General features: G+C 44.1%; 1 protein-coding gene across 1 annotated transcript; it reads left to right on the plus strand.

Moving 5' to 3' along the window:
* The first annotated feature begins 57 nt into the window (after window positions 1–57).
* LOC121455353 (putative protein FRMPD2-like) lies at window positions 58–23,750 on the plus strand. Its single transcript, XM_041663015.1, has 6 exons — window positions 58–165; window positions 1,863–2,010; window positions 5,294–5,508; window positions 8,534–8,632; window positions 18,510–18,853; window positions 23,620–23,750. The coding sequence occupies exons 1-6, from the start codon at window positions 58–60 to the stop codon at window positions 23,666–23,668; spliced, it is 963 nt and encodes a 320-aa protein (XP_041518949.1). The 3' UTR covers window positions 23,669–23,750.
* The last annotated feature ends 2,948 nt before the right edge of the window (window positions 23,751–26,698 follow it).

The following is a 26,698-nucleotide window of genomic DNA, read 5'->3' on the forward strand; positions in this document are numbered from 1 at the left end:
CCCCATAGGCAGGAGTCTTACAGAGAGTTCTTCTAGCATCCCTGGGGGACAGGGCACATGACCAGCCCTCCTTTTCCAGGTGACCGGCTTCTGCAGGTGGATGGAGTGAGTCTGTGCGGCCTCACTCACAAGCAGGCTGTGCAGTGTCTCAAGGGTCCTGGGCAGGTGCGTATGTCATTCCTGGGGACCTTTCCTTACTTCCAGAGCTTCCCAGCAGTTGCCTCCAGGTAAGAACGAGGCAGCCGAGAAATAAAACAGGACTTTTTTAGTCTCCTTTTCCTCCTTTCTCACTCTTCATCTCAACACCATTTTTCTATGAGAATGTGAAAGCCAGGAGGTGGCAGACAGATGTTCTAAAGTAGAAAACCTCACACCCTTTAAATAGATTTGGAAAGCGTATAGTTGCTTGCTTTGATTTGAGCCTCAGACAGCAGAACAGAACTGAGGCAGAACACAGGCTCCTGGTGGCTGTCTCTGGCTGTATCCCTGCCTGTGCCAACCCCATTGACCAGGGCAAGCACCTGAAGTCAGGCTCTGACTCTTGCACACTTTGCCCACAGTGACCCCCATCTCCCTGATCATGTCCTTGTCTGTCACCCACCAGGTGGGTACCCACCAGGACCTGAGTTGGGTAGTACAGGGTTTCTGTTCACTGCAGTGAGGTAGAGATTCAGGATACTGGGAACTAGAGGTGCTCAGTGCACCCTGTAGTTTGTGTGATGCCCACGCAGGGTTCCAGGATTGTCACGGGGCTCTGTCATCCGACTCACATGGGAGCCCTTTATTTGTTCGGGTATCCAGAGCCACTTATTTCTATGGCTTTCTCCTGGTGATAGAGGAGTTAACAGGGAGAGAAAAGATTTCAGTTGCCCTCTACTTGACTTCCGTGTACAGCTGGAGTCTCGCCTCATATCTTCAGAAGGGCTCATAATTACTTAGCATCATCTGTTTATTAGGCCCTCCTTATGTATGTGGTTAGAGAAAACATGTCTGGACGCCTGCACAGTGACAAGTAAGAATTGCCCCTGTGGGGTCTTGGGCCTGGTGCTGAATGACAATGGCAGCAGAATGATGGCGTCATGGTCAAGTGCCCCAAATGGAAGCTTGGCACTTCTAATTCACTACCTGGTGATGTCCAGCCACTGCGTTTGAACCATTTTGGGTAATGAGAGCCTGAGATGCTGTTGGGAAAAGGATCAGAAATCAAGCCAGGAAAAATAGAGGAGGGTCGATCAGCACAGGCCTGGGAGACCATCCCGTGGTTTGGGATTCAGATAATTGGAGATACTGGGGACTTTTAACTGGTCATTGCAAATTCAGCTTTGTGTCTTAGACCAGTTCACTCATAACCGTGCTGGGAGTGGACAAAGAAATGGAAATGGGCCAGCAAGCCGGGTTAGAGCTTGCTACAGTGTCCCTGGCAGTGGAGAGGGAACAGAGAGGTTCCAAGGGAGTTACTTTTGCTGAAGAACTCATAAGCCTTAAAACCAAAGGAGCACAGAGGCAGAAGGGGAGAGCTGGATGACTCCAAGTGTGGCCTCTTGAGATTGGGGAATGACTCCAAGATCCAAAGGATCATAGACAAAGGGAGGAACACTTTAAGCAGAATGAGGAGGGCCGGGAGAGCAAACCAGGGGCAGAGGAGGCAAGCTTGCCACTGAACGTGCCGACAGTGAGGTACACACATCACCTCCAGCGGCACTCTTGTCTGGTTACCGTTGCATCTGCCAATCTGTACCCCATGTAGGGCAAGGCTAGATTTGAGAAGCAAATAGAGCAGCTTAGTGGAAGCAGCAGAAAATAAAGAAGCTCTGTGGTTGCTGTGTGACGTGCAAATTGAGTCTGTCCACTCATCTTTCTAGGTGGCACGGCTGGTCTTAGAGAGGAGAAGCCCCAGGATTTTGCTACCGAGTCCTTCCGCTGATGACAGGATGGGAGATGTGCACATGGCTGTTTCCCTGGTAACAGCCCGGTCTGGCAGGCCTGCAAGCTGTGTCTCAGTGACAGATGGTAAGAGGAGAGAGAATTGAGCGTTGCTATTGTCATCATCATGTACTGCTGTAGAATTGTCAGGTCAGAGGGGAAAGATAGGGAGGCTTCCTCTGGGTTAAAAAAAAAAAAGAGAGAGAGAGCAGCGTGGCTCAGGATCATTGTCTGAACTGGGGGGAATGTTCTTTGAAAAACAATAATACATTGTGCTCACATGACTACCACCAATAATCCTGCTCCCAAGTCTTGTGCAGTTTCCTGATCACCCTTCTGAGTATTCATGTCTGTACACAAATATTTAGGGATGAAACGGAGGTGAAAGGGTCAGGAATTTTCAAATACAATTGGTTCTACATTCCAGCCAGGCACTTGCAACAGAGACATCCTGGGACTGGCAGGAAGCTAGCCCTGTTAGTAGCACCCTTTAGACACTCTGGGACTGACACGGCAATCAGGAAGCTAGCCCTGTTTGTAGCATCCTTTAAAAAGTCAGAGCTGTGACAAGCTAGAGGGGCACACTGCATCTCTTGCTGGGCCACCTCTCTGCATGTCCATGTGATTTTGTTTCCTGCTGGGAAAGGCCTGTTTCCACAGAACACCATGGGTTGGAGCTTACCATATCCCACTCCTTCTGTAGGGGTTGCTGTGGCCGTGCTATAGGAACTGTGAGGCAGGTTGGATGCATGGTGATGACGTCATCCTTAAATCAAGGCTGCCTCTTCTCCCCTCGACTCCTCCATGCGCTCACTCCAAATGGAAACTTCAGACAATGAGCTAAACATGGGACAGCTGAAGCCAGGGTGGCAATGGCAGATGTGCTCATGCCGCAGACCTCACTCTCTGCTTCAGTTATTTCCTTTCTTGCTCTAGTGAAAACGTGCAAGCCAAGGCTCTGTCCCTCTGTTCACTGCTTACCTTCTCAACTAGTGAAGACAAGCCAGGAGAAGCCCGGAGACTCCCTTTGCTTACTAGACTCCCAAGATACCCAACGTTGTGTCCATCTCTGTGATCCAGAAGAGACTGGCCTTACGGTCAGTGTACATGGCCAAACAAAATGGCAGGGAGAACATTCTTCAGAGTTGATTGTCATTGTCCCCCTGATCTGTTTACATAAAATTTCATGTTGCATATACAAAAACAGGATTAAGATCCCACATCTCCATGTATATGTAATACAAGCTTTCCTGGATGCTATAAGCAGATAGCCTATGTCTAAAGCTCCATCCTTACATATAAATTTAGTTGTTTATATTTAAAGACTTAGTACAGCAAACACCTGTCATGTGTATTCTTTTAAACACTGCCTGGCCCATTAATTCCAGCCTCTTATTGGCTAATTCTCACATCTTGCTTTAACCCATATTTAATAATCTGTGTAGCACCACGAGGTGTGGCTTACCAGGAAAGATCTTAACCTGCATCTATCTTGGAGAGGAGAGCTATGGCGTCTGCCTGACTCAGCTTCTTTCTCCCAGCATTCTGTTCTGTCTACTCCACCTACCTAATTTTCTGTCCTATTAAAGGGCCAAGTCAGTCTCTTTATTTAACCAATGAAATCAACACAAAACAGAAGACTCTCCCACATCATTAAAACATTGGGATTATTGGGACTGAGTGTGAGTCAGGAACCTCTGAGGGAGCATATCTGAGCCAGAGACCTCTAGGGACTGGACCCAAGCCTCCATGGGAACAGACCCAAGCCAGGGACCTCTGGGGGAGCAGGCCCAAACCAGGGATATCTGTGGGAACAGGTCTGAGCCAGCGACCTTAGTCAGAGCACGTCCGAGGCAACAATCTTTACAGGAGCAGGTAAAGGGGAGCCACCATAATGGATTACTACACAGCAGAAAAAAATGATGACAATTGAAATTTGCAGGCAAATGGATAGATCTAGAAAACACTATATTGAGTGAGGTAACCCAGACTCAGAAAGACAAATATCATATGTACTCACTCATAAGTGGCTTTTAGACATAAAGCAAAGAAAAATCAGCCTACAGTTCACAATCCCAGATAACCTCCATGGCAAAGAGGACCCTAAGAGAAACATACATGGGAAGCAGAAAAAGACAAGATCTCCTGAGTAAATTGAGAGCATGGGGACCATGGGAGAGGGTTGAAGGGGAGGGGAGAGGATGGTAGGGAAGGAGAGAAAAATACATAGCTCAATGAAAACAATTTAAAAAAGAAAAATGAATTAAAAAAGTAACAAGTAAAGCCTAAAATAAAGTAAAAATAAAAAAATTAAATAAAAACATTGGGATTGCCGGGCGGTGGTGGCGCACGCCTTTAATCCCAGCACTCGGGAGGCAGAGGCAGGCGGATCTCTGTGAGTTCGAGACCAGCCTGGTCTACAAGAGCTAGTTCCAGGACAGGCTCCAAAGCCACAGAGAAACCCTGTCTCGAAAAAACCAAAAAAAAAAAACAAAACAAAACAAAAAAAAAACATTGGGATTGTGGCAATTAAAATGCAGTGAACTAGCGTTCAAAGATTTAGTCTGCGAGAAGAATGAAGATGACCTCAGTCATCTTTTGTGATTGCATACTGATGTGGTAGTCATTTAGATATGTAGACAGTCTCTAACATAGCATGACGAGGGTGTGAAAGTCACACATCTTCAGAAGAGGCCATGCTGGGAACTTGGGTCTCTCATTATGATGCTGGGATGTGGTGATAAGATGTGGCTTAGAACCACTGTTGCCAGGGAAACTGCAGCCCCTGTGTTGCTATTCTAGGATGCTGGGCAGGTTAGGGTCATTCAGTGCACTCTCAACACAGTCTTTCTCATAGATTTACCAGGAGTAATCCCTTTGTAAACTGAGGAGCACCTGTATTGAGTTAAATGCAATATATATTATTTTACTTGTTTTTTTTTTCACTTTTAAAAGCATGTAGCAGCTGGGTGGTGGGGACACACTCCTTTAATCTCAGCACTTGGGAGGCAGAGGCAGGCAGATCTCTGTGAGTTTGAGCCTGGTCTACAAGAGCTACAGGACAGCCAGAGCTACACAGAGAAACCCTGTCTCAAAAATCCAAATAAAATAAAATAAAAATAAATAGATAAAAGCATGTAGCTACTTGAAAGCTTTGAAAGGCCCTTTATGGTTTGCATTTACAATGTAGACTCTATCTGTACGCAGCACAGATCTGTTATGTGTGTGATGGACTTTGTCATTAAGTTAGTGCAGGAACAACTTCCCTGTAAGACAGAAGCCATCATCTCCATGATGATTCATTCATAGGTCAAGGCCTGCTAGCTGTCACCCACCAAAGGGTCTATTTTCATGAATCCCCCTGTTACAGGTCCTACATTTGAAGTCAAACTGAAGAAGAACAGCAGTGGCTTGGGATTCAGTTTCATGCAGATGGAGAGAGGGAATGGCAGCCATATCAAGAGCAACCTTGTTAGGATTAAGAGGCTCTTTCCTGGGCAGCCAGCTGAAGAAAATGGAGCCATTGCAGCTGGTGACATCATCCTGGCAGTGAACGGGAAGCCCATAGATGGCCTTGCCTTCCAGGTGCTCAGAGCCCTGGGAGTGGGGAGCACAGATCCGGTTGGGAGCTGGGAGTGGGGAGCACAGATCTGGATGGGAGTTGGGGGTGGGGAGCACAGACCTGGATGGGAGCTGGGGGTGGGGAGAACAGATCTGGATGGGAGCTGTGGGTGGGGAGCACAAATCTGCATTGGAACTGGGAATGGGGAGCACAATCTGGATGCAAGCTGATATAAGTCATGTTTCTTTGAGGGCCATCCCCACAGAGAATACTTTGGGCACTTGAACCTGGGCTTGGAGCCTACAGAAAGCAATCAATAGGATATGCCCATACTTATTTTCTTTCTTTTTTTTTTTTTTTGATTTTTCGAGACAGGGTTTCTCCATAGCTTTTGGTTCCTGTCCTGGAACTAGCTCTTGTAGACCAGGCTGGCCTCGAACTCACAGAGATCCGCCTGCCTCTGCCTCCCGAGTGCTGGGATTAAAGGCGTGCGCCACCACCGCCCGGCCCCATACTTATTTTCTATCTCCGTTTTAAAATATATGACCTTAGTAAGCATTGCTTTTCAGTAGGCCCCTCAGTGAACCTGAACCTGAAACCTGGCTTATGTGCTGGCTAATGGTCAATCTGTGTACATTCTAGGAGGCGAGGTGAAGCTGGAGGAACTAAAGAGAGTTCCTTTCCACTCTCCTTGAGATTTGTGTGCTGAATTTATAGCTTTGCCTGTATGGTGTGGCATAGACTGTCCTAGTTTTATTTGTGGTCAAAAATATGCGGGGCTGGAGAGATGGCTCAGTGGGTAAGAGCACATTACTGCTTTGCAGAGAGCCTGAGTTTGGTTCTCAGCACCTGCGTCCAGTAGCCCACAAAGTCTTCTAACTCCAGCTCCAGGGGATCTGATCCTTATTTTTTTTTTATTTGATCTCTGCAGGCACCTGCATTCACATGTACATGGTCATACAGAAACACACAGGTGTAGACATAATTAAAAATAAAAACAATATGTTAGTGAGGGTGGTGGGGAAGAGAAAGAAAGAGGAAGACTTGTAGTACAAAGTCCCAAGGAAATGTCTGTGTTAGATGGAGTATTGGCAAAGGACTATTTTTGCAGGGGAGAGGCCGGCTTGTTTGTCTCAACTGTCCAGCTAGCTTAAACCTGAAATAACCACACAGAAACTGTATTAATTACAACACTGCTTTGCCATTAGCTCTAACTCTTATTGGCTAACTCTTACATATTAGTTTAACCCATCTCCATTAATCTGTGTATTGCCATATGGCAGTGGCTTACCGAAGATTCTAACCTGCGTCCATCTCTGGCGGAGGATCCATGGCTTCTCTGACTCTGCCTTTTCTCCCAGCATTCAGTTCTGTCTACTCTGCCTATCTAAGTTCTGTCCTATCAAAAAGCAAGACGGTTTTTTTTTTAATTTATTAACCAATGAAAGCAACACACCAAACAGAAGGACTTCCTACACCAGACTTTTATTGAAGAGACTTTAACAATGGTGTGAGCGTGTGATTGGGAAGTAATATGGAGTATAGCTCTCTACCTTTTCTGCCTCAGGGCATGAGAAGGTGCAGCTACTCAACCTTAGAGACCAAATGGGTAGCGAGGGTTCACTGGCACAGTGTGAGACCTTCACTGGTAGATGTAGTCATTCTGTGATGACCCAACAGAGGAAGCCAGGAGCATACCAAGCCCCCTCTCTTCCTTGTCCCTCCCTCCAGCCAAGCCTATGTGGCTGCTTCATGCTGCCCACATAAGCGAGGTATTCAAAGCTTGAGTGAGATAGGGGAGTTGTGCATTCCTGGAACCACGTGAGTTTAGATGACAAGTTCTCCTCTTCAAATGTCTGTGTGATCCAAGTGCAGATCTCTGTCACTACTGGGGAACTTCAGTTCCTGAAGACTGTAGATATGGGGGTGGTGGTGAGGAGACAGCTTTGTGTCAGGAAAACCACAGACTCTACCGATGAAGAATCATGAAAGAAAAGCCCAGGCTTTTGTAGACATAGTTAGGTTCTGGGAAGAGAGGCTGTGAGTTTGTGCCATGGTGACAAAATGTGTGAGGAAGCTGACATTACAAAGGGAAACTTGGTTTGTCTCATAGTTTCAGGATTTTTAGTCCATGATCGTTTAGTTCCGCTGGCTATAGATCTTTGGTGAAGCAAACTTGATGATGGGGAGTGTGGGGAAAAAAAGAAGCTTCTCTCTGCGTGACAGCTGAGATGGAAAGAAAGAGGAAAGGAGGGGGAGGGAGGGAAAAAGAGAGAGATGGGTGTTGTCTCTTATGAGACTTTTGGTGAATCCTGAGACAATTGTGGTTGTCACAACTGATATGTACCACTGTCATATGGTGGGTAGAGAGACTAGAGATGTTGCTGAACACCCTTTGAAACACAGGACCTGGGTCCCTACAAAGAATTATCTAGCCCCAAATGTGGAGAAGGCTGGGAGATTGAAAGATCCTGATGGAGACGGGCAATGGAAACCATGTTGGCACCATGTACTCTGGCAGTGAGAGGGCACCTCAAGCACAGGTTCAGAATTGTAGAGGCTTAGGCTGTGTTACAAAGATGAGCAGGTGGGAAAGGGCAGTTTGAAAGGCAGTGGCAGGCACATGCAGGCTCCGTGATCTGTGTGGTTGGGGTGAGGAGGGAGGTGGCTCAGCAGGTGAGTGCACTTTGGAAAGACTACCCCTGGACAATGTAGAAGGAAGCAGGCAGGGTCTTGAGAGAAGGCAATGATCCTCAGGGGAGATGAAGTCATTGCAATTCCACAGGGGAACAGCCCTTGGGCCTCAGCCTCATTATGAGGAGATTCCTCAAGTCCTCTGTGTATTGCTGCTGTGAGGTCCCAAGTTTGTGGCTCCTGGATCCTGGGTATTTGGGGAGTTAAGCTTACAATGGTGTTTTCCCAAGTTCTCTGGAGCCAAGCTGTGGGTCAGAGTGCCAGGGGAGGAGGTTTCCTGGGAGCAGTGAATAGTACAAAGTAGAAACCACAGTGAGGCAACCCCAGATATGACTGTGACTGGGTTTCTTGTAGGAAGTGCTCCATTTATTGCGTGGGGCTCCAGAGGAAGTGACGCTGCTCCTCTGCCGACCCCATCCTGGGACACTGCCTGAGATGGAGCTGGGATGGCAGGTAAGATATGGGTCCTTGTCTCTCTTCACTCACTTTCGACCTGGTGGTCCTGAAATGGTCATCACTACTTTTGGGGATGGGGAGGGGACAACACCAGCCCTTTCCAGTGGGGGCAGGAAAACTTCTGCCCCTCAAACCTTAGTGCATCTATTTTCTTCCCTGTTCCCATTGCTCCCACCATCAGGGCCATCTTATAGATGTATAGAAAAAAAGGTTAAGCTTTGGTTATAAAAGTTCAAGGCTGTGTCCTCTGAGCACAGAACCAAGGTGAAAGAATTTCCGTGTAGGAGTATCCACACTGAGGAATAAAATGCATACCCACTCACCTAAAGCCTGAAACAGATAAGTATGACTGGGGCAGAGGTCAGAGCCAGTGTGACCACAGAAACGTGGGGGCTTTGCCTGTATATGTATATCAGTCTGGTTCTCCAGAGAAACAGAACAAAGAGAGAGAGATAATGGATGGATGGATAGATAGATGGATGGATGGATGGATGGATGGATGGATGAATGAATGGGTGGATGGATGGATGGGTGGGTGGGTGAATAGATGGATGGATGGATAGATGGATAGATGGATGGATAGACAGACAGACAGATAGGAAACTTATTATAAGGAATTAACTTATATAATTCTGGGGCTAGCTAATGTAAACTTTACAAGGCAAACCAGCATGCTGGAGACCTGGGATGCTTAGATGGTGGCACAGAGGGGAGCAGGCAGGACAGAGCAGCTGGAGCAGGTGGCAGCACATGGGTGGACGCAGGTTCTATGTGGTGAGCTGTGTGGTGTGAGTGGGGTGGTAGTCTGTAGGTGGAATTTCTTCTGGGCAAAAGTGACTCTTTACTCCTCAAGACTTCTGCTGATTGAATAAGGTTCTCCACAGCCTAGAGGGTATGCTCTTTACTCAAAAGCTACTAACTTGTTAACCACATCCCAAAATACATTTATAGTGATATCAGTTGTGGTGTTTTAAAAAAATTTGGGTACCCTGGCTTGGTCAAGTTGACACATGAAATGATCTGTCAACTGCTGGGGACTCCTTGCTTGGTCTCTGGGAAACTGGCTCTTTGACAGAGATTGGAGGACAGGGAGCCTGTGTAGGTCAGAAAGCTGTCCTCAGCAGAGGAGGAGGTCAGTGTACACACCTAACAGGACCCTCAGCTGATGCCACAGGGAGCTCTGGAGCTGAGGTGGCCTCTGGCACCTGTCCAGAATAGCACACCCACATTACAGTATGCAATGGTGGTAAGGATGAACCCTAGCTTTACTGAAGCATCTCTGGTTTAGGACGGTCTTCTTTCTATGTGTTGCTTTCATTGGTTAAATAAAGAGACTGCCTTGGCATTTTGATAGGACAGCAGCTTAGATAGGCAGAGTAGGCAGAACAGAATGCTGGGAGAAAAGAGGCAGAGGCAGAGAGCCGCTGCCATGAAGCTGCCAGGTCAGACATGCTGAATCTTTCCCAGTAAGCCACTACCTCATGTTTCTACACAGATTATAAGAAATGGGTTGAATCAAGATGTAAGAATTAGGCAAGAAGAGGCTAGAGCTAATGGGCCAGGCAGCAATTTAATTAATACAGATAGATCTCTGTGTGATTATTTCGGGCATAAGCTAGCCGGGCCGGATGGAACAAGGGGTCCATGATCTAATACAACATATCTCCATTAAGTTGAATGCAGCTGCTGGGTGGTCAAGAGCCAGCAGCTGCTTTCCCTGAGTGCATGGAGGAAAAGCAATAGTTCCTGGTATCACAGAAAATAATGGAGATGCTTTTGGGGCTGCAGTAAGGAAGTCAATCAAGTAGCTGTTTGTGAAGAACAAATATGAGGTCCAGATTAGAAAACATGAGTACATAGACTTACGTAAAGGCATGGAATGGTTGAGCCCCTCCCCTCCTTGGAGCATGAAGAACCTAGTAGTGAGAGGTCTGCTACAGAGAACTGAGGCTGAGAGAGGGGCATGAGAAGAGACGGAACCAGGCAGCAGTGGGCATCTCACACAGAGTGAGAGTGAGGTGGAGGAGATGGGGCAAGAGAAAAGGTTGGACCAGGCAGCAGTAGGCATCTCGCAAGGGTCTGAGCGAAGCACTTCCCCTAAGCAGGATGTACCAGTGTGGACGTTGTTACTGGAGAGGGAAATGGGCAGATATGTGCTCTTGAGAGTTAGGAAAGCTAAGTTGCTGGAGATATTCCACTCAGAATTTGCCATAAAGTAGAGCAAAGAGGTGGATGGCTGGTAGGTGAAGGGCGAATGGGGTTGAGATAGAGGTTGACCAGTAAGACCTGGGTGGGTGAGGGAGGACTCTTAATTAGTGTGTTGTTGTTGCTATGAAGAGGGAAAATGGGAGAATGGTGCTAGGGACTTGAGAAAGATGGAAGATCATTTATAGGAAACAGAACTGATGCTGAGGAAGGTTATGAGCATTGGCATCTACAGCCACACTTATGGCATTCATAGGGTCAGAGGCTTGGCAGCCGTGAGGGCTGTGGTGGATTCACTGGGAACTGGAAAGAACTTGCATTGTGTAGAGTAACAGAGGCAGAAGCTGAGAGGAGTGCAGGAGGAAGCTGGGGGCCTTCTTCATGGGGGAGTGACGTTAGGGATGCAGAGTCAAAGGGAAACTGTCAATGGAGGAGTCAGGATAACAAAAGGCATGGCCATCAAGATCACAGGAAACTTTAAGGAGTGAGGGCAGGAGGCTGTCTGGGAGGGAGTGAGAGCAAGACCTTGAAGGGAGACTCAGGGGCTCTCCCAGGAGTGGAAACTGCTCTGTCTCTTTATTTTTTAAAATCACCTCCACTTCAGATTTTGATTATTATTATACCCTTTATAATAGGCACAGTCTACCAGCAAGGGACTGGTTATGATTTATAATTCAAGTGTGCATCTTTGGGGTGTTCCTTTTTTTTGATGGGGTCACCTGCTATCTCAAAGGCTCACCCAAGGGAGGATCCTTGGTGTGGCTATGAAGCTTCCTCTGTTCAGTGAGCCCGGGACTGGGAGTTCAGCACTGTGATCTATGATGGAAGGGAGTTGGTTGTAGAGTGAGGATACTGACCTAATTTTCAGGAAAATATAAAATCCTAATTTCCATGGGGTTTTAAATATTCATACATGTATAACCCAGTCAGATAGGGAACCAGGCAGATGTTAAAACTAATAAAAATGATTCAAAAGAGATATCAAAGACCAGCATGTTCATTTATGAAGTTGTACAAAGTTTCCTCTGCACTAAGTTTCCAACTCCACAAATGCTATTCCTCCCAATTCCGGCCATCTCTCCTCACATTCTCTTTCTACTCTATTTCCCGCCAAACCTGATCCCCCACTCCTCCAGTCCACCCATAAAATATATTCTATTTCTCCCTTGCTGGGAGATCCCTGTATTTTCCCCGCCCCGCCAACCCCTCCTTTTTACATGACCTCTCTAGGTCTTCTGATCGTAGCTTGATTATCATTTACTTAACTGGTAAACTGGTAATATCCCCTTATAAATGAATATATACCACATTTATCTTTCTGGGTCTGGATTACTTCACTCATGATGATTTTTTTTATAGTTCCATTTACCTGCAAATTTCATGATTTTTTTAAAGCTGAGCTTTAAATATACCACATTTTCTTCATCCATTCTTCTGTTGAGGTATATCTAGATTATTTCCAGTTTTTGGCTATTATAAATAAAACTGCAATGAACAAGGTTGAGCAAATATCCTTGTGGTAAGAGGGAGCATCCTTTGGGCATATGTGTAAGAGTGGTATTAGCTGGTTTTGAGGTAAACTGAGTCCCAACTTTCTGAGGAAACACCATGTTAGTTTCTATAGTAGCTGTATAAATTTGCACTCCCACCAGCAAAGGAGGAGTGTTCCCCCTTGCTCTACATCCTCAACAGCATGAACTGTCACTTGAGTTTCTGATCTTAGCCATTCTGACAGGTGTAAGATGGAATCTCAGAGTTGTTTTGATTTGCATTTCTCTGATGGCTAAGGATGTTAAACATTTCTTAATTGTTTTGAAACCATTTGATATTCCTCTATTGAGAATTCTGTTTTTATATATGTTTCCCACTTTTTAATTGGATTATTTGTTGTTTTGGCATCTAGTTCTTTTTTTCTTTTTTTATACTTTATTGTTTTAAACTGAGCTATACATTTTTCCCCATGCTCCTTCCTTTCTCCCCTCTCCCCCATGCTCCCAATTTACTCAGGAGATCTTGTCTTTCTCTCTGTCTTAGGTGGATTCATGTATTTATCTCTTAGGGTCTTCTTTGTTGTCTAGATTCTCTGGGATTGTGGACTGTACTTTGGTTATTCTTGGTTTTATGTCTAAAAGCCACTTATGAGTGAGTACATATTATATTTGTCTTTCTGCATCTAGGCTACCTCACTCAGTCTCATAGTCTTTCACTATTAATGTACAGAGTGTGATGTGTGATTTAAACTTTTAAACTTCGGTAATTTTTTTTACACAAATGTGAATGCCCTTGGATTTGAGGCATAAATGTTCAGAATTCAGAATTGAGACTTCATCTGGATGGATTTTTTTCTGTGATGAATATGAAATAAACTTCTTCATCTTTTTTGACTAATTTTAGTTTGAAGTCTATTTTGTTAGAAATTAGGATAGCAACACCAGCTTGTTTCTTAGGTCCGTTTCATTGGAAAATCTGGTCCACCACACTGCTGCTTATGTTTCTCCTTCCAGTAGTCTGCTGACATCTAGTTCTTTATGCATTTGAATATTAGTCTTCTATCAGAAGTAGAGTTGATAAAAGTTTTTTTCCCCCAATCTGTAGGTTTCCTTTTTGTCCTATGGGCAGTGTCCTTTGTCATACAGAAGTTTTCAGTTTCACTTGAGGTCCCATTTATCAATTGTTGGTCTTAGTGTTTGTGCTATTGGTATTCTGTTGAGAAAGTTGTCTCCTGTGCCAATGCATTCAATGCTATTCCCCACTTTCTCTACTATCAGGTTCAGTGTGTCTGGTTTGATGTTGAGGTCTTTGATTTCCTTTGGATTTGAGTTTGGCACAGGGTGATAAATATGGATCTGTTTTCATTCTTCTATATGCAGACATATAGTTGGCTCAACACTATTTGTTGAAGATGCTTTCTTTTTTTCCAGTGTGTAATTCTGGCTTCTTTTTCAAAACTTAGATGTTTATATGTGTGTGGATTTATGTGTGGGTCTTCAATTCAATTCCATTGATCAACGTGTCTGCTTTTTTGCCAACACCATGTAGTTTTCATTTCTATTGCACTGTGGTACAACTTGAATGTAGAAATCATGGGGCATCAAGCAGTTCTTTTACTGTTCAGGATTGTTTTAGCTGTCCTGGATATTTTTTTTTTCCATATGAAGTTGAGAATTGTTCTTTCAAGGTCTATGAGAAATTGTGTTTGGATCTGAAGATTGCTTTTGGTAGGGTGATCATTTTTACTATGTTGATCCTGCTGATCCATGAGCATGGGAGATCTTTCCATCTTTTCACATTGTCTTATATTTCTTTCTTCAAAGATTTGAAGTTTTCAACCATTAAAATCTTTCACTCGCTTGGTTAGAGTTACCCAAGATATTTTATATTATTTGAGGCTATAATGAAAGATATCGTTCCCCTGATGTTTCTACCCTTCCCTTTTTTCCTATTATTGGTTTTTTTTGAGACTGGGTTATTTGTGTAGCCTTGGCTATCCTGGAACTAGCTCTGGAGACCAGGCTGGCCTCAGAATCACAGAGATCCGCTGTCCTTTGCCTCCTGAGTGCTGAGATAAAAGGCATGTACCAACATTACCCAACCTTTCTTTATTTCTTTTACAGTGTTTGTCATTTGTATATAAAAGGAATACCATTTTTTTTAATTAAACATGTATCTATCCACTTTGCTGAAAGTGTTTATCAGGTGTAGTAGTTCCCTGCTAGAATTTTTAGGCTCACTTATTTATACTATCATATCATCTGCAAATAAAGATACTTCGACTTCTTCTTTTCAAATTTGTATCCCTTTGATCTCCTTCAGTGGGATTATGGTTTTAGTTAAGACTTCAAGTGCTATATTGAATAGGTATGAAGAGAGTGGACAGTCTTGTCTCTGATTTTAGTGGAATTGCTTTGACTTTCTTTCCGTTTAATTTGATCTTGGCTACAGGCTTGCTCTAAATTTCCTATGTTATGTTTATATATGTCCCTTGTATCTCTTATCTCTTCAGGACTTTATCATGAAGGAGAGTATTGAATTTTTGCCAAACTCCTTTTCTATAGCTAATGAGATGATCATGTGTTTTTTTTTTCCTTTCCTTTCATTTTGTTTATATGGTGGATTACATTGAACCATCCTTGCTTCTCTGGGATAAAGCCTACTTCATCTTGGTGGATGATCTTTTTGATGTGTTCTTGGATTTTGTTTGCAAGTATTTTATTGAGTATTTTGCATCTATGCTCAGAAGGGAAATTGATCTGTAATTCTCTTACTTCATTAAGATTTATGTGGTTTTGGGTATCAGGGAAATTATGGCCCCATAAAATGAATTGTATAATGTCCCTTCTGTTTCTATTTTGTGGAATAATTTAAGGAGTTTGGTGTTAACTCTTTGAAAGTCTGGGAGAATTCTGTGCTAAAACCATCTGGCCCTGGGCTTTGCTTTTTTCTTGTTTGGGGGTTGGGAAGGAGAGATTAATGGCTGCTTCTGTTTTCTTAGGGGTTATAGATCTATTCGAATTGTTTATCTGATCTTGGTTTAACTTTATAGTAAGTGATACCTATTGAGAGAATTATCTTTTTATTTTAGATTTTCCAATTTGGTGGAATACAGGTTTTTAAAATATGCCCTTATGATTCTCTGTTTTTCCTTGGTGTCGGTTGTCATGTCTCCCTTTTCATTTCTGATTTTGTTAATTTGGATATTCTTTCTCCATCCTTTAGTTAGGGTTTGTCTATCTTGTTGATGTTTTCAAAGAACCAACTCTTTATTTCATTGATTTTTTGCATTATTCTCCCCCCATTTTATTGATTTGAGCCCTGCTTTTTATTATTTCCTGGCATCTGCTCCTCCCGGTTGAGTTTGCTTCTTTTTGTTCTAGAACTTTCAGTTGTGCTGTTAAGTCGCTAGTATGGGATCTCTCCAGTTTTTTTTATGTAGGCACTGAGTGTTATGAACTTTCCTCTTAGCACTGTTTTCAATGTGTTTCATAAGTTTGAGTATGCTGCACATTTATTTTAATTGAATTCTAGAAAGTCTTTAATTACTTTATTACTATCTTGGCCTACTTTTTTTATTCAGTAGAGAGTTGTTCAGTTTCCCTGAGTTTGTGGTCTTTCTGTTGTGTCTGATATCTAGTTTTTACCCAAAGTGGTTTGTTAGACTGCAGGGAGCTATTTCACTTTCCTTGTATTTATTGAGATTTTATTGAGACAATTACATGATCAGTTTTGGACAAAGTTCCCCGAGGTACAGTATAGAAGGCATATTTATTCTTTTGTGTTTGAGTGAAAAGTTCTAGAAATATCTGTTAGGTCCATTTGGTTTATAATATAATTAGCTGTGATATTTCTCTGTTTAGATTCTGTCTGGATGACTGATCCATTGGTGAGAACAGGGTATTGAAGTCTCCCACTCTCAGTGTATGAGGGTCAATATGTGATTTAAGCTGTAGTAGTATTTATTTTAGAAATACAGATGCTCTTGTCTTTGGGGCAGAGATGTTAAGAGTTGAAATGTTGTCAGAAGTGGTGGTGCACACCTTTAATCCCAGCACTTTGGAGACAGAGGCAGGTGGATCTCTGTAAATTTGAGGCTAGCCTGACCTACAGAGCAAATTCCAGGACAGTCAGGAGAATTACACAAAAAACCCTGTCTGGAAAAGCAAGCAAACAAACAAAAACCAAACAACCAAACAAAAAGAATTGAATGTCATCTAGTAGGATTTTTCCTCTGGTGAGTATGTAATGTTCTTCCCTATCTCTTTTGATTACTTTTTATTTGAAATCTATTTTGTTAGATATTAAAATGACTACACTGTTTGCTTCTTAGGTCCATTTGCTTGGAATATCTTTTTATAGTCCTTTACCTTCAGGTAATGTCTGCCCTTGGTTTTGAGATGTGCTTTGTGGATGCACCAGAAAGAATCCTGTTTTCACATTCATTCTGTTAGTCTGTGTCTTTTGATTGGGGGAATTGAGACCATGGGTATGAGATATATGAAGGGCCAATGATTGTTGATTTCTGTTGTCTTGCTGTTGTTGTTGGTCTGTATTATGTGTGTTTTCCTTATTTTGATTTTGCCAGTCTGAGATTGTTTATTCCCTGTGTTTTCATAGGTGTATTTAATATCCTTAGGTTGGAGTGTCCTTCTAGCATGTTCTGTGAGGCTGGGTTTCTAGATAGTGTTTAAATTTGACTTTATCATGGAATATCTCATTTTCCTCTATCTATGGAGATTGAAAGCTTTGCTGGGTATGTTAGCCCTGAGTGGCATCTGTGGTCTCTTAGAGTCTGCAGCACATCTGTCCAGGCCCTTCTGCCTTTAGAGTCTCCATTGAGAAGTCAGGTAGTTCTAACAGGTCTGCCTTTATATGGTACTTGGTGTGTTCTCCTTGATGCTTTTAATATTCTTCTTTGTTCTATGTCTTTACTATTTTATTATGCATTGAGGAAACTTTCTTTCCTGGTCCTGTCTGCTTGATGTTCTATATGCTTCAAGTACCTTTATGGACAACTACTTGTTTAGCTAAGAAAATTTTTCTTCTAAGATTTTGTTGAAAATATTTTCTGGGTCTTTGATCTGGGTTTCTTTTCCTTCCTCTGTATCTTCATAGTGTCCCAGATTTCCTGGATGTTTTGTGTCAGGAGTGTTTTATATTTAACATTTTCTTTGACCAACATGTCCATTTCTTCCATGGTATCTTCAATGAGTAAGATTCCTTCTCCAACCTCCTGTATTCTGTTGGTGAAGCTTGCCCCTGAGGTTCTTGTTCAAATTCCTAAATTTTTCATTTCCAGAATTCCCCTAGTTTGAATTTCCTTTTTTGATTATGTTTCCATTTAAGGTCTCTAACAGTTTTATTTATTTACTTCCATTGTTTGTGTTTTCTTGGCTTTCTTTAAGGGATTTATTCATTTCTTCTTTAAGGACCTCCATCATCTTCACATAGTTACTTTTAAGGTCTTTTTTTGTGCTTCAGCTATGTTGGAATATACAGGGCCTGCCGTGGTGGAATAGCTGGGGTCTAAGTGGAGACATATTGCCCTGGCTGTTGTTGGTTGTGTTCTTTTGCTATCGTGTTAGCTTCTAGGCTTGGGATGATTGTAGATTTAGGTGCCGATTTCTGGATTTGTCTCTGTCTCTATAGCTCAGACCTAAAAGCACCCAGAAAATCTTCTGATTTCTTTTTAAAAATTATTTTAATTTAAAATTATGTGTTTGTGGATATGTATGCCTGTAGATCGGTGCATATGAGTGCAGGCGCCTACATAGGTCAGAGAAGGTCATCAGATCCTCTGGATCTGGAGTTATGGTCATTGTTACCTGCTTGATGTGGATGCTGAGACCTGAATTCTGGTCCTCTGCAAGCCTAGCAAATAATGTTAGCCACTGTGCCATTTCTTTAGCCAAAACTTTTTTGTTTTTGTTTTGTTTTGTTTTGTTTGATTTTCGAGACAGGATTTCTCTGTGTAGCCCTGGCTGTCTTGGAACTCACTCTGTAGACCAGGCTACCCTCAAACTCAGAGATCTGCCTGCCTCTGCCTCCCAAGTGCTGGGATTAAACATGTGTGCTACCAAAGGCCGGCTAAGCCCCAAACTTTTTATTTCTTAAACATTTTTTTAGAGTTCCTTTGGTATGTGAGTGTTGGTAACCCTTCGCATTTCTTTAATAGACCCCTGAACTATCAACAGACCAAAAATTCACCATGGCAACGTGTACTGAATCAGAGCAAAGCCCCAGCCTAGATCAAGAGGACAGCTGGAGGGACAGTGCCTCCCTGGACATAGGGGAAGGCCTGGGTTCCACACCAGAGTCTTCCTACAAGGCTGTCAGAGAGGTGAAAGGAGACCAACACAGACAGGGACCCTGGGCCAGGTCCCCGATGCGCCCTATGGAATGCCATCCTCACTTGTGCAAACTCCACCAAGAACCAGAGGCACCAGCATTGGCTACCTCTTTGGAAAAGGATATGAGACAAAACTGCTATTCTGTGTGTGATATCAGGAGACTGGGAAGGTAAGATTTACCGTATTAGCAGGAATTTTGTAAGCTGTGTGTGTTGCATTGCCAGCTGATTACAATCAGTCACTGACTATAGAGATGATTATTGTGCCCAGCACTGTTCTGGGAGTCTGAGGGGAATAAGAAACTATAGAAGCCTGGGATGGGAGCTGCTACAACCTGGGAACTTTGGGGAAGAGCAACTCCACCCAGATGACAGTCATCCCCAGTATGTCCTCGAGGCTGCTAATGGCAGGCCTTACATTTTCTCCCAGCACACAGTGTGTTTTCTGTACCCACGTGGCCTCTTTAGCTGCTTGTGTTTCCTGCCAGCACACAGTGTGTATCCTATAGTCCCACAGCCTCTTTAGCTGGGGTGCAAAGGGAGAGTTTCTGCATGTGCTCGTTTCTATTGATGACATACACCTTTCTTATCAATACTACCTGGAAGCATAGTTCCACCTCCAAAGCCAGGCTGAAACCTTCATTTCAACGACTGTTTTTATTCAGTGTATGGTTCAGTGCCTATCCACCCTAAAGCATTTCTTGTTTTAATTCCTGTTCCCATGAAAAAACACTTTGAAATTTAGTTGGAAGACTATTTATTACATACATATACCTTGAACATTGTTAGGCAGCAGAGACGGGAGGAAGGAGAAGAAGGTTAGACGGAGGCAGGGTGTGTTTTAGCTGCTAGGCATTTGTAAGCATGCATGGATGTGAACAGGCAACAACCGGGAATAATATTTTGTGTTTGACACTATATAAAGCTTTTAGGATTCAGTGACTCTCTCTTTGGGGTCATTGTAGCAGAATGATAAGAATAGACTCACAGAGACTGAAAGGTGGCGTGAGGTATTCAACCCTCTACGTCTATAGCTTCTTCATTTGTGTGTCTGACCAGCCCGAGATTGAAAAGATTAGAAAATCACTTGTACTGCTCATGTACAGATATTTTGATGATTATTTTCTAAACAATATAGTATAACAACTATTTATAAAGTATTTTCATTGTATTAGTTATTATAAATAATCTAGAAATGAGCTACTATTTCAATAGGAGGTCTGTAAATGTACTACATTTATATAGGGGGTTCCAGCTTGTGGGGATTCTGGTATCTGTGGAGTGTATATGTGTGTGTGTCCTAGAACTTCTCTCAGATGGATAGTGAGAGAAGCAGAAGGCAGGATAAGCTGGGCTCTGGGAGAATTGTGGCAAATAGGGGCCAGGCTTAATACCTAAAGGCATCCGGATACAAATGTTTAAAGATTGCTGTGCAAGCCAAACAGAACCCAACTGTTTTGCAACATAAAAACAGCATGGGAAAGCACATTCATCCATACTATTCATCTCATCTTCTGATAATTCACGTGTGTTCCTTACAGTGTTACGGTTACAGTTTTTTTTTTTTAATTACAATGGAATCAAGGGCATCATACGATGTGCTTGATGAAGTGATAAGGGAACAACTTAGAGATTTACCCAAGGCCAACCATTAGTAAGCCTATGTGGGACTTCTCCTTTCCCATAGGCACAAGGCCACTTGTTTAGACTTCTAAAGGCTTTAAAAACATAATTGTATATTTGTGTGTGTGTGTGTGTGTGTGTGTGTGTGGTGTGTATGTGATGAATATAAGAACTATAGAGCATGTGTAGAAGTCACAAGACCACTCGGGAGAGTTATCCCTTTCCTTACACTCAAATTCAGGTCATCATATTTGGCAGGAAGCCCTTTTACCTGCTGAACATCTCACAAGCCCCAGATGTCTACAAGTTTTATTACCAGAAAGTTTAAAAAGGGGATCATTGATAACTGGATTAAAAATATTTCTGGATTTAAGTGCAAGTCTAGTTAGACCTAGATTTACCTTATAGCTTTAACTCAATATAGTTAAATTAACTAAGAACATTTTTAACTTCTGATTAGCAGAGGCCATCAGCGCTTCATTCATGGTAGCACAGCATAGTGGATTGCATATAAAAATGGTCAACTCTAACCTCATACTCCACATGAGAGTGCACTCTTGCTTCCTGCAGCAAGGGCTGCCCGCTCTTACCTGAATGTTTCCAGGATGCTCAACTTGCTCCTGCACAAGGCACCATTTGCCACCACACCCTTGCTGGTCAGACAAGGCTCCCTTATTTACCTTCTCATATTTTTTACTTACATGTACTGATCTTATTGTTATTCATTTTTTTAAGAAAACAATGCTTTTATTTATTCTTCAAAAATTTCATGCAGTTTATTATGATCGTATATTTCCCTCCCCCAACTCCTCCCAGATTCTCCCCAACTACCCTACCAACCCAACTTTATTCCTCATCTCTTAAAAACCAAACAAACCACCCTTCCCCCAGTTTGTGTTGGCTGATTACACCTGGGTGTGCGGCCTGCCCTGGATTGTGACCAATACACTAAGTTTTGTTCCATTAAAGACAACTGCCTTTCTCTCACCTAGCAGCAATTGCATGCCAACAGTTTCTTGGCAAGGCGTGGGATATTTTTTTTTTTTAGACAAGAGAGTCATTTATTTTTTATTTCCTGAATCAGATTAAAATTTGGCTTACTTGTAAGGCTACACCATATGTCCAAAACCTGTCATTCTTGAAGGGTGTTCCCTTTTGAGGGTCACTTAGAGTCTTTTAGGTTCTGAATATTCTAGTGAGGTGTCTGGTCCTCAGTTGTTATGGTTACTGCCTCCCCCCCTTCTTAGGTTTCTGAGGCTATGAATAACTAGCTGCAAGCCCCTTTGGGCCCCCACACCCCTTTGCACCCCTTTGCACCATGGTGGTCCTGGGAATGACAACATTCCTCCTCCCCTCATTTCCTGGTTTTACTCTTGCCTCATTTTCTTCTTCCATTCAAGAATTTTCTTCACTCTGAAATCAGGACACAAAGCTGTGGAGGGCCCTCCTCCACAGGACAGTGCTTAGCTGCCATTTATGCACTTATAGCAACTTTTTCCAAAGAAAGAAAAGTGTAGCGTATATGCAGAAACTCTAAAGAAGGGTCCCCATCTTGGAAGTAGGGTTCTAATTAGTATTCCAGTGTGGGATGGTGGTTATCCATGGGCTCCTTAGGAATATTTGCAGGTCAGAGGTGGCTGTCCCAGCCAAACTGGCCTTTGATTTGTGGCCTCTCTGGGTCCAATGTTCTGTAGTTTGGGACAAAAGGCACAAATCTGTGGAACATGTCTTTAGAGCCAGCATTACCACTTCTTCATGTGTGTGCCTGGAGAGCTGTCTTCCCTTAGTTGAGGGCTGCCCAGTCATAAAGTAGCCCCAGGATGCCTAGGCCACTGTGCAAGCCAGGAGAAATAAGATAGCACAGGGCCTAGCACACAGTAGGGACTCAGCACTCTTCTGGATTCTTACTTTTTCTTGGGAAATTTCTTGTTAAGGAACAAACCGTATCGATTGAAATTCTCAGTCAACTGCCAGAACTTACTCTCTGCCAAGTTGCTCCATCTTAACAGCAGATGGCTGCCAGCACCCCAGAAAGCTCAGTGTGTATTTAGATTTCACTTATCCTTCCTCATACCCATCGCTATCCTACATCCGGAAATTAGACATTGTCATGGAAGATGTGGGTTGATACCTGTGGAAGAGGAGGGCTTGGCTGGGCTATATACAAGGCTACTTGGTAAAGTTTGGCCATAAGGTGACAGTCATAGCCAGTCTTGTTATGCTTGGGCATCATTATAGGCTGTCCAACATCTCTGTTTTTGGTGTGGGAGTAGATCACTTTTTCTTTGGCTAAGTCTCACATCAAAGATAACGGTATCCCTTGAAAGTGTGGAGGGAGATTATGGTGAAGATGAAGCTTTGACAGCCAGGCAGCTGCACTGGCCCACAGACATCTGTGCTCTGTACCCACAGACAGCTGTGCTCTGCACCCCCAGACAGATGTGCTCTGCACCCGCAGACACCTGTGCTCTGCACCCTCAGACAGTTGTTCTCTGTACCCATAGACAGCTGTGCTCTGTACCCACAGAAAGCTGAGCTCTGCACCCACAGACTGCTGTGCTCTGTACCCATAGACAGCTCTGCTCTGCACCCACAGACAGCTGAGCTCTGCACCCACAGACAGCTGAGCTCTGCACCCACAGACATCTGAGCTCTGCACCTGCAGACAGCTCTGCTCTGCACCTGCAGGCAGCTGTGCTCTGCACCCACAGACAGCTGAGCTCTGCACCTGCAGACAGCTCTGCTCTGCACCCACAGACAGCTGAGCTCTGCACCTGCAGACAGCTCTGCTCTGCACCTGCAGGCAGCTGTGCTCTGCACCCACAGGCAACTGGGCAGTGCATGGCTTTTCTTGCTTTTTTTGTCATAACTACCCACTGTTCCTTCTCTATGTTTATAAGAAAACATAATTTATGTACATTTGACCAAGTCTATTACATTTTTAAACCAAATTTTTGCCCAAGTACTTGACAATTTCTAAGTTGTTTTATAGTCTTGACAAAATCATTTTGTATACACAAGCAAGCATATGCTCACATGAATGCAGTTTTATACAGATCCTATAGCTGGCTTTCAGGACTGTAAATAATGTCCCTTCATAGCAAACCACACTGTCTGGCATTTGTGGGTTTGTTGTTATTGGGGTATTCTAGGGTTGATTTTTAAGAGAGACAGGCATTAGGGGGAAGGGGAGCAGGGATGGGAGCATGTAATGAAACTAACCCGTTGATCTGGGTGTGGGGCAGGGGGCTAAGAAGTGAGGATCCAGGCAGTTGGTTAGAAAAACAACTAAATGTCTGTGCTTTTCTCTTAGATTTTCCTTCTCATCTTCTCTAACCAGATTAGCAACAGATATTTTCTGAGCGCCTCTCTGCATGTGTGCAGTGCTGCACAAAACACCCTGCTGTCTGCAGGACTGCTCTTTCTCGTCCAAGGCATGTGTGGCTATCTTGGGTCCTCGCTGGAAGGCTGAAGCTTTCTCTTGCATCTGCGTGTGCATCGCCCGATAATGAGCCTCTCCGGTCCTCTGCCTCCTGTGTCCTTCCTTTGACACGGGGAATAATGTCACTCCAGCTGGCTGCCTCTCTAAAGACTTCATCGGTGCTCTGAAAGGGACCTGATATTTGCACAAAGTGCTTTGAAGGTTGCTCCTAGTCTCCGTGGGCTCTTTTCCCTCTAATCTGTCTGCTGAAATAGTTCAAACCATCAGAGTCGCACACAATAGCAGCATTTCACTGCTGGAAAACTTACCCTGTACTCCTGGAAGGCAGATAATGTATAACAATCATTTAATTTATAGCTTCTAACAATTCTAACAATTTCAGTGTTTCAGATAAGAAAACCAAGATTGCAGAGAAGCAGTACACCTACCCAGGGTCTCAGTGTAAAACACGGGTCCTAGAACTGACCCCAGCTCATAGCTTTGCCTGCACTGTTGTGCCCTCTGGCAGCTCCCCCATGGGCTCCTAGGTTTGATATGCTGAGCTGTTTCTGCTTTCTACCTGCACTGTAATATTTCAGGGCTGCTCTTGTTCTCATGTGCCTGGTAGTCTCACCAGTTCAGGGACCATAATTTGCTGTTTGTACCCTGGCGCTGTGGGCATCCTCCGGCCGGGTCTTAGGTAATGAACAAGGATGAGGATCTTGAAAGGCAAGGAGAAGGCAGGCCAGGAATTGCTGATGGAGGCTGGACCACACACACGTTTCTGTTTTCTGGTCCTGGATCGGACAGGGATGATGCTGAAGGTGGCACTTGTTTTCTTCACGAAACCTCTTCTCTCACCTTGGATGATGAAGACTACCTGACCCTCAACTCCACGTTCTCAGGCCAGCTGCCCTGTGAAGAATGTCTAGAGGCGGATTCTGAGACTATTCCTCTGCCGCAGTTCTGTTCTTGGGGTGCTCTCACAAAGTCTACACTTCCGGAAGGATCCCCCAGGAGTGAGAGTGACTGGGAGGATCTGGAGGAGTCTGTGGCATCCTCAGGTGGGTATCACACTCTGTGTGGGATGAGGCTTCACGGAACTCACTTAGGTTGGAGTAATGGTCCCCTAAAGTATCATCTGGAAGTCATTTCTGCTGACTGCTTACTGTGGTCCCTGTTCCATGATGACTACTTTACCAGTTGGGGACTGTTTCATATGCTACATGAGAGGCTTCTCCAGGGCTCTACAGTGACTAAAGCAGAGAGGGAGAATTCAAGCCATTCTCTCCCTGCTCCTGGGTCCACACGTTGAGTGTCCCCTTTGCTGCCCTCCAGCACATGTGTGGACACACCTTCTCTCCCCAGGTTTAGCTTTTTGGAGATCAGCATGTCAAGGGCTAGTTTCTGTCTTGTCTATACCTACCTGGCCCTGGGATGTATATGCTTCAGAGAATACTCCCGGTGTCATGTTACTGGAGGCTGCTTATAGAGCCTTTGTGGTTAGGTACACATCAGAAAATCAGGCATGGTGGTTCATATTTGTAATCCCAGTACATAGGAAACACAGACAGGAGAATCAAAACAGCAAGGGGATCCTCAGAACACTATGGAGCTACCAGAGACAGAAGCTGGGAATTTTACCCGGTAAGCCACTGCCACATGGCGATACACTGATTACTACAAATGGGTTAAACCAAGATGTGAGAGTTAACCAATAAGAAGTTAAAGATAATGGGCCAAGCAGTGTTTTAATTAATATAGTTTCTGTGTGGTTATTTTGGGGCTAAGCTAGTTGGGTGGCAGGGATGAACAAGCGGGCCCCCCTCTTACATGAATATGATGCTAAAAAGTCCCATTCTTATCTGAAATAGACAACAAGTAACTAGGAGGATTCTGAGGCCTCAGAGGCCATTCACATACATTTGTAGGGAATCCGACATCCTGACATGGAAGGAAGACACGGATGGGTGTATAGAACTGTGAAGCCAGCAGGGAGAGGCTTGCATGTTAAGATCACCCTTCTAGTTGATCTCAGTGTGGCAGGAGAGCTAAAAGAAGGCTGAGCCATCTACGGGCACCCGTAGAGATCCAACTAAGACATTGATGGCTGTCTCCAGAAAGAGAGCAGAGAGGAAAGGGCATTCCCATGGGAGGAGCTAACGTTTCCATCCTGGTGCCACCGTTCACTGCACATGGAGACAATGACGCTTACCTGAGGCTGTCGTTGAAAGTCTGAGAGGACAATACCACATCTATAAGGTGCTTTTGGTAACAGCTAGCTATTGTTTTCATAGACTTCAGTGGGATGATGCAAGCTTTTGAACACAGCTGATTCTGCTGTTTTTCCACATAGACAAAGGCACTAAGCAGACAGGCTGTGTCCTAACATCAGGTTGGGGCAGGGAGAAGCTCTCATCTATGGTTGAGTGTGGAATAGATGAACTGGTTGGCCCTCGGCTATAGACTGGGGATGTAGTTGGTATGAACCATGTCATCATCTCAAATCCTACCCCCAAAAGAGAACAGGTCTTCTCTGCTGCTTATAGAGGATGGAAGTCAGGTGTTGAGTGCTCATGGTGCCAGCTTGGGCCTAGGCTCTGTGGTTGGTCCACACATATGCTTTATAGCACCCAGGGCTATGAATCACACTATCCCTAGACAGTGTGACTCTTTTGGGAAAAGCACCATGCACATCCCTTAAAATCTCTGAAGGGTTATTCAGTCCCAGTCCTGCTGGTCTTGGTGAACTCCCAATAGTTCAGTTCCACTGGACCTGGATAGAAGTGGGAGGACCTTGGACTTCCCGCAGGGCAGGGAATATGGAATGCTCTTCATTCTCAAGAGGGAGGGGGAATGGAGTGGGGGGAGGGGGAGAGGGAGAAGGGGGTGGGGGAGAGGGAGAAGGGGGTGGGGGAGAGGGGCAATGTGTGGGAGGAGGGGGAGGGAAATGGGAAACGGGGAGGAGGTG

This window comes from Microtus oregoni, unplaced genomic scaffold (genome assembly GCF_018167655.1).
Source record: "Microtus oregoni isolate MIOR12 unplaced genomic scaffold, Mior012 000013F_ref0000133, whole genome shotgun sequence".
Classification (NCBI taxonomy): Eukaryota; Metazoa; Chordata; class Mammalia; order Rodentia; family Cricetidae; genus Microtus; species Microtus oregoni.

Excerpts from the sequence above, each read along its gene's own strand:
- LOC121455353 (XM_041663015.1), top strand. The coding sequence starts at position 58 with ATGACCAGCCCTCCTTTTCCAGGTGACCGGCTTCTGCAGGTGGATGGA. Across the intron at positions 166-1,862 it reads GTCTCAAGGGTCCTGGGCAG|GTGGCACGGCTGGTCTTAGA; the intron begins GTGCGTATGTCA and ends TCATCTTTCTAG. Across the intron at positions 5,509-8,533 it reads TAGATGGCCTTGCCTTCCAG|GAAGTGCTCCATTTATTGCG; the intron begins GTGCTCAGAGCC and ends GGTTTCTTGTAG.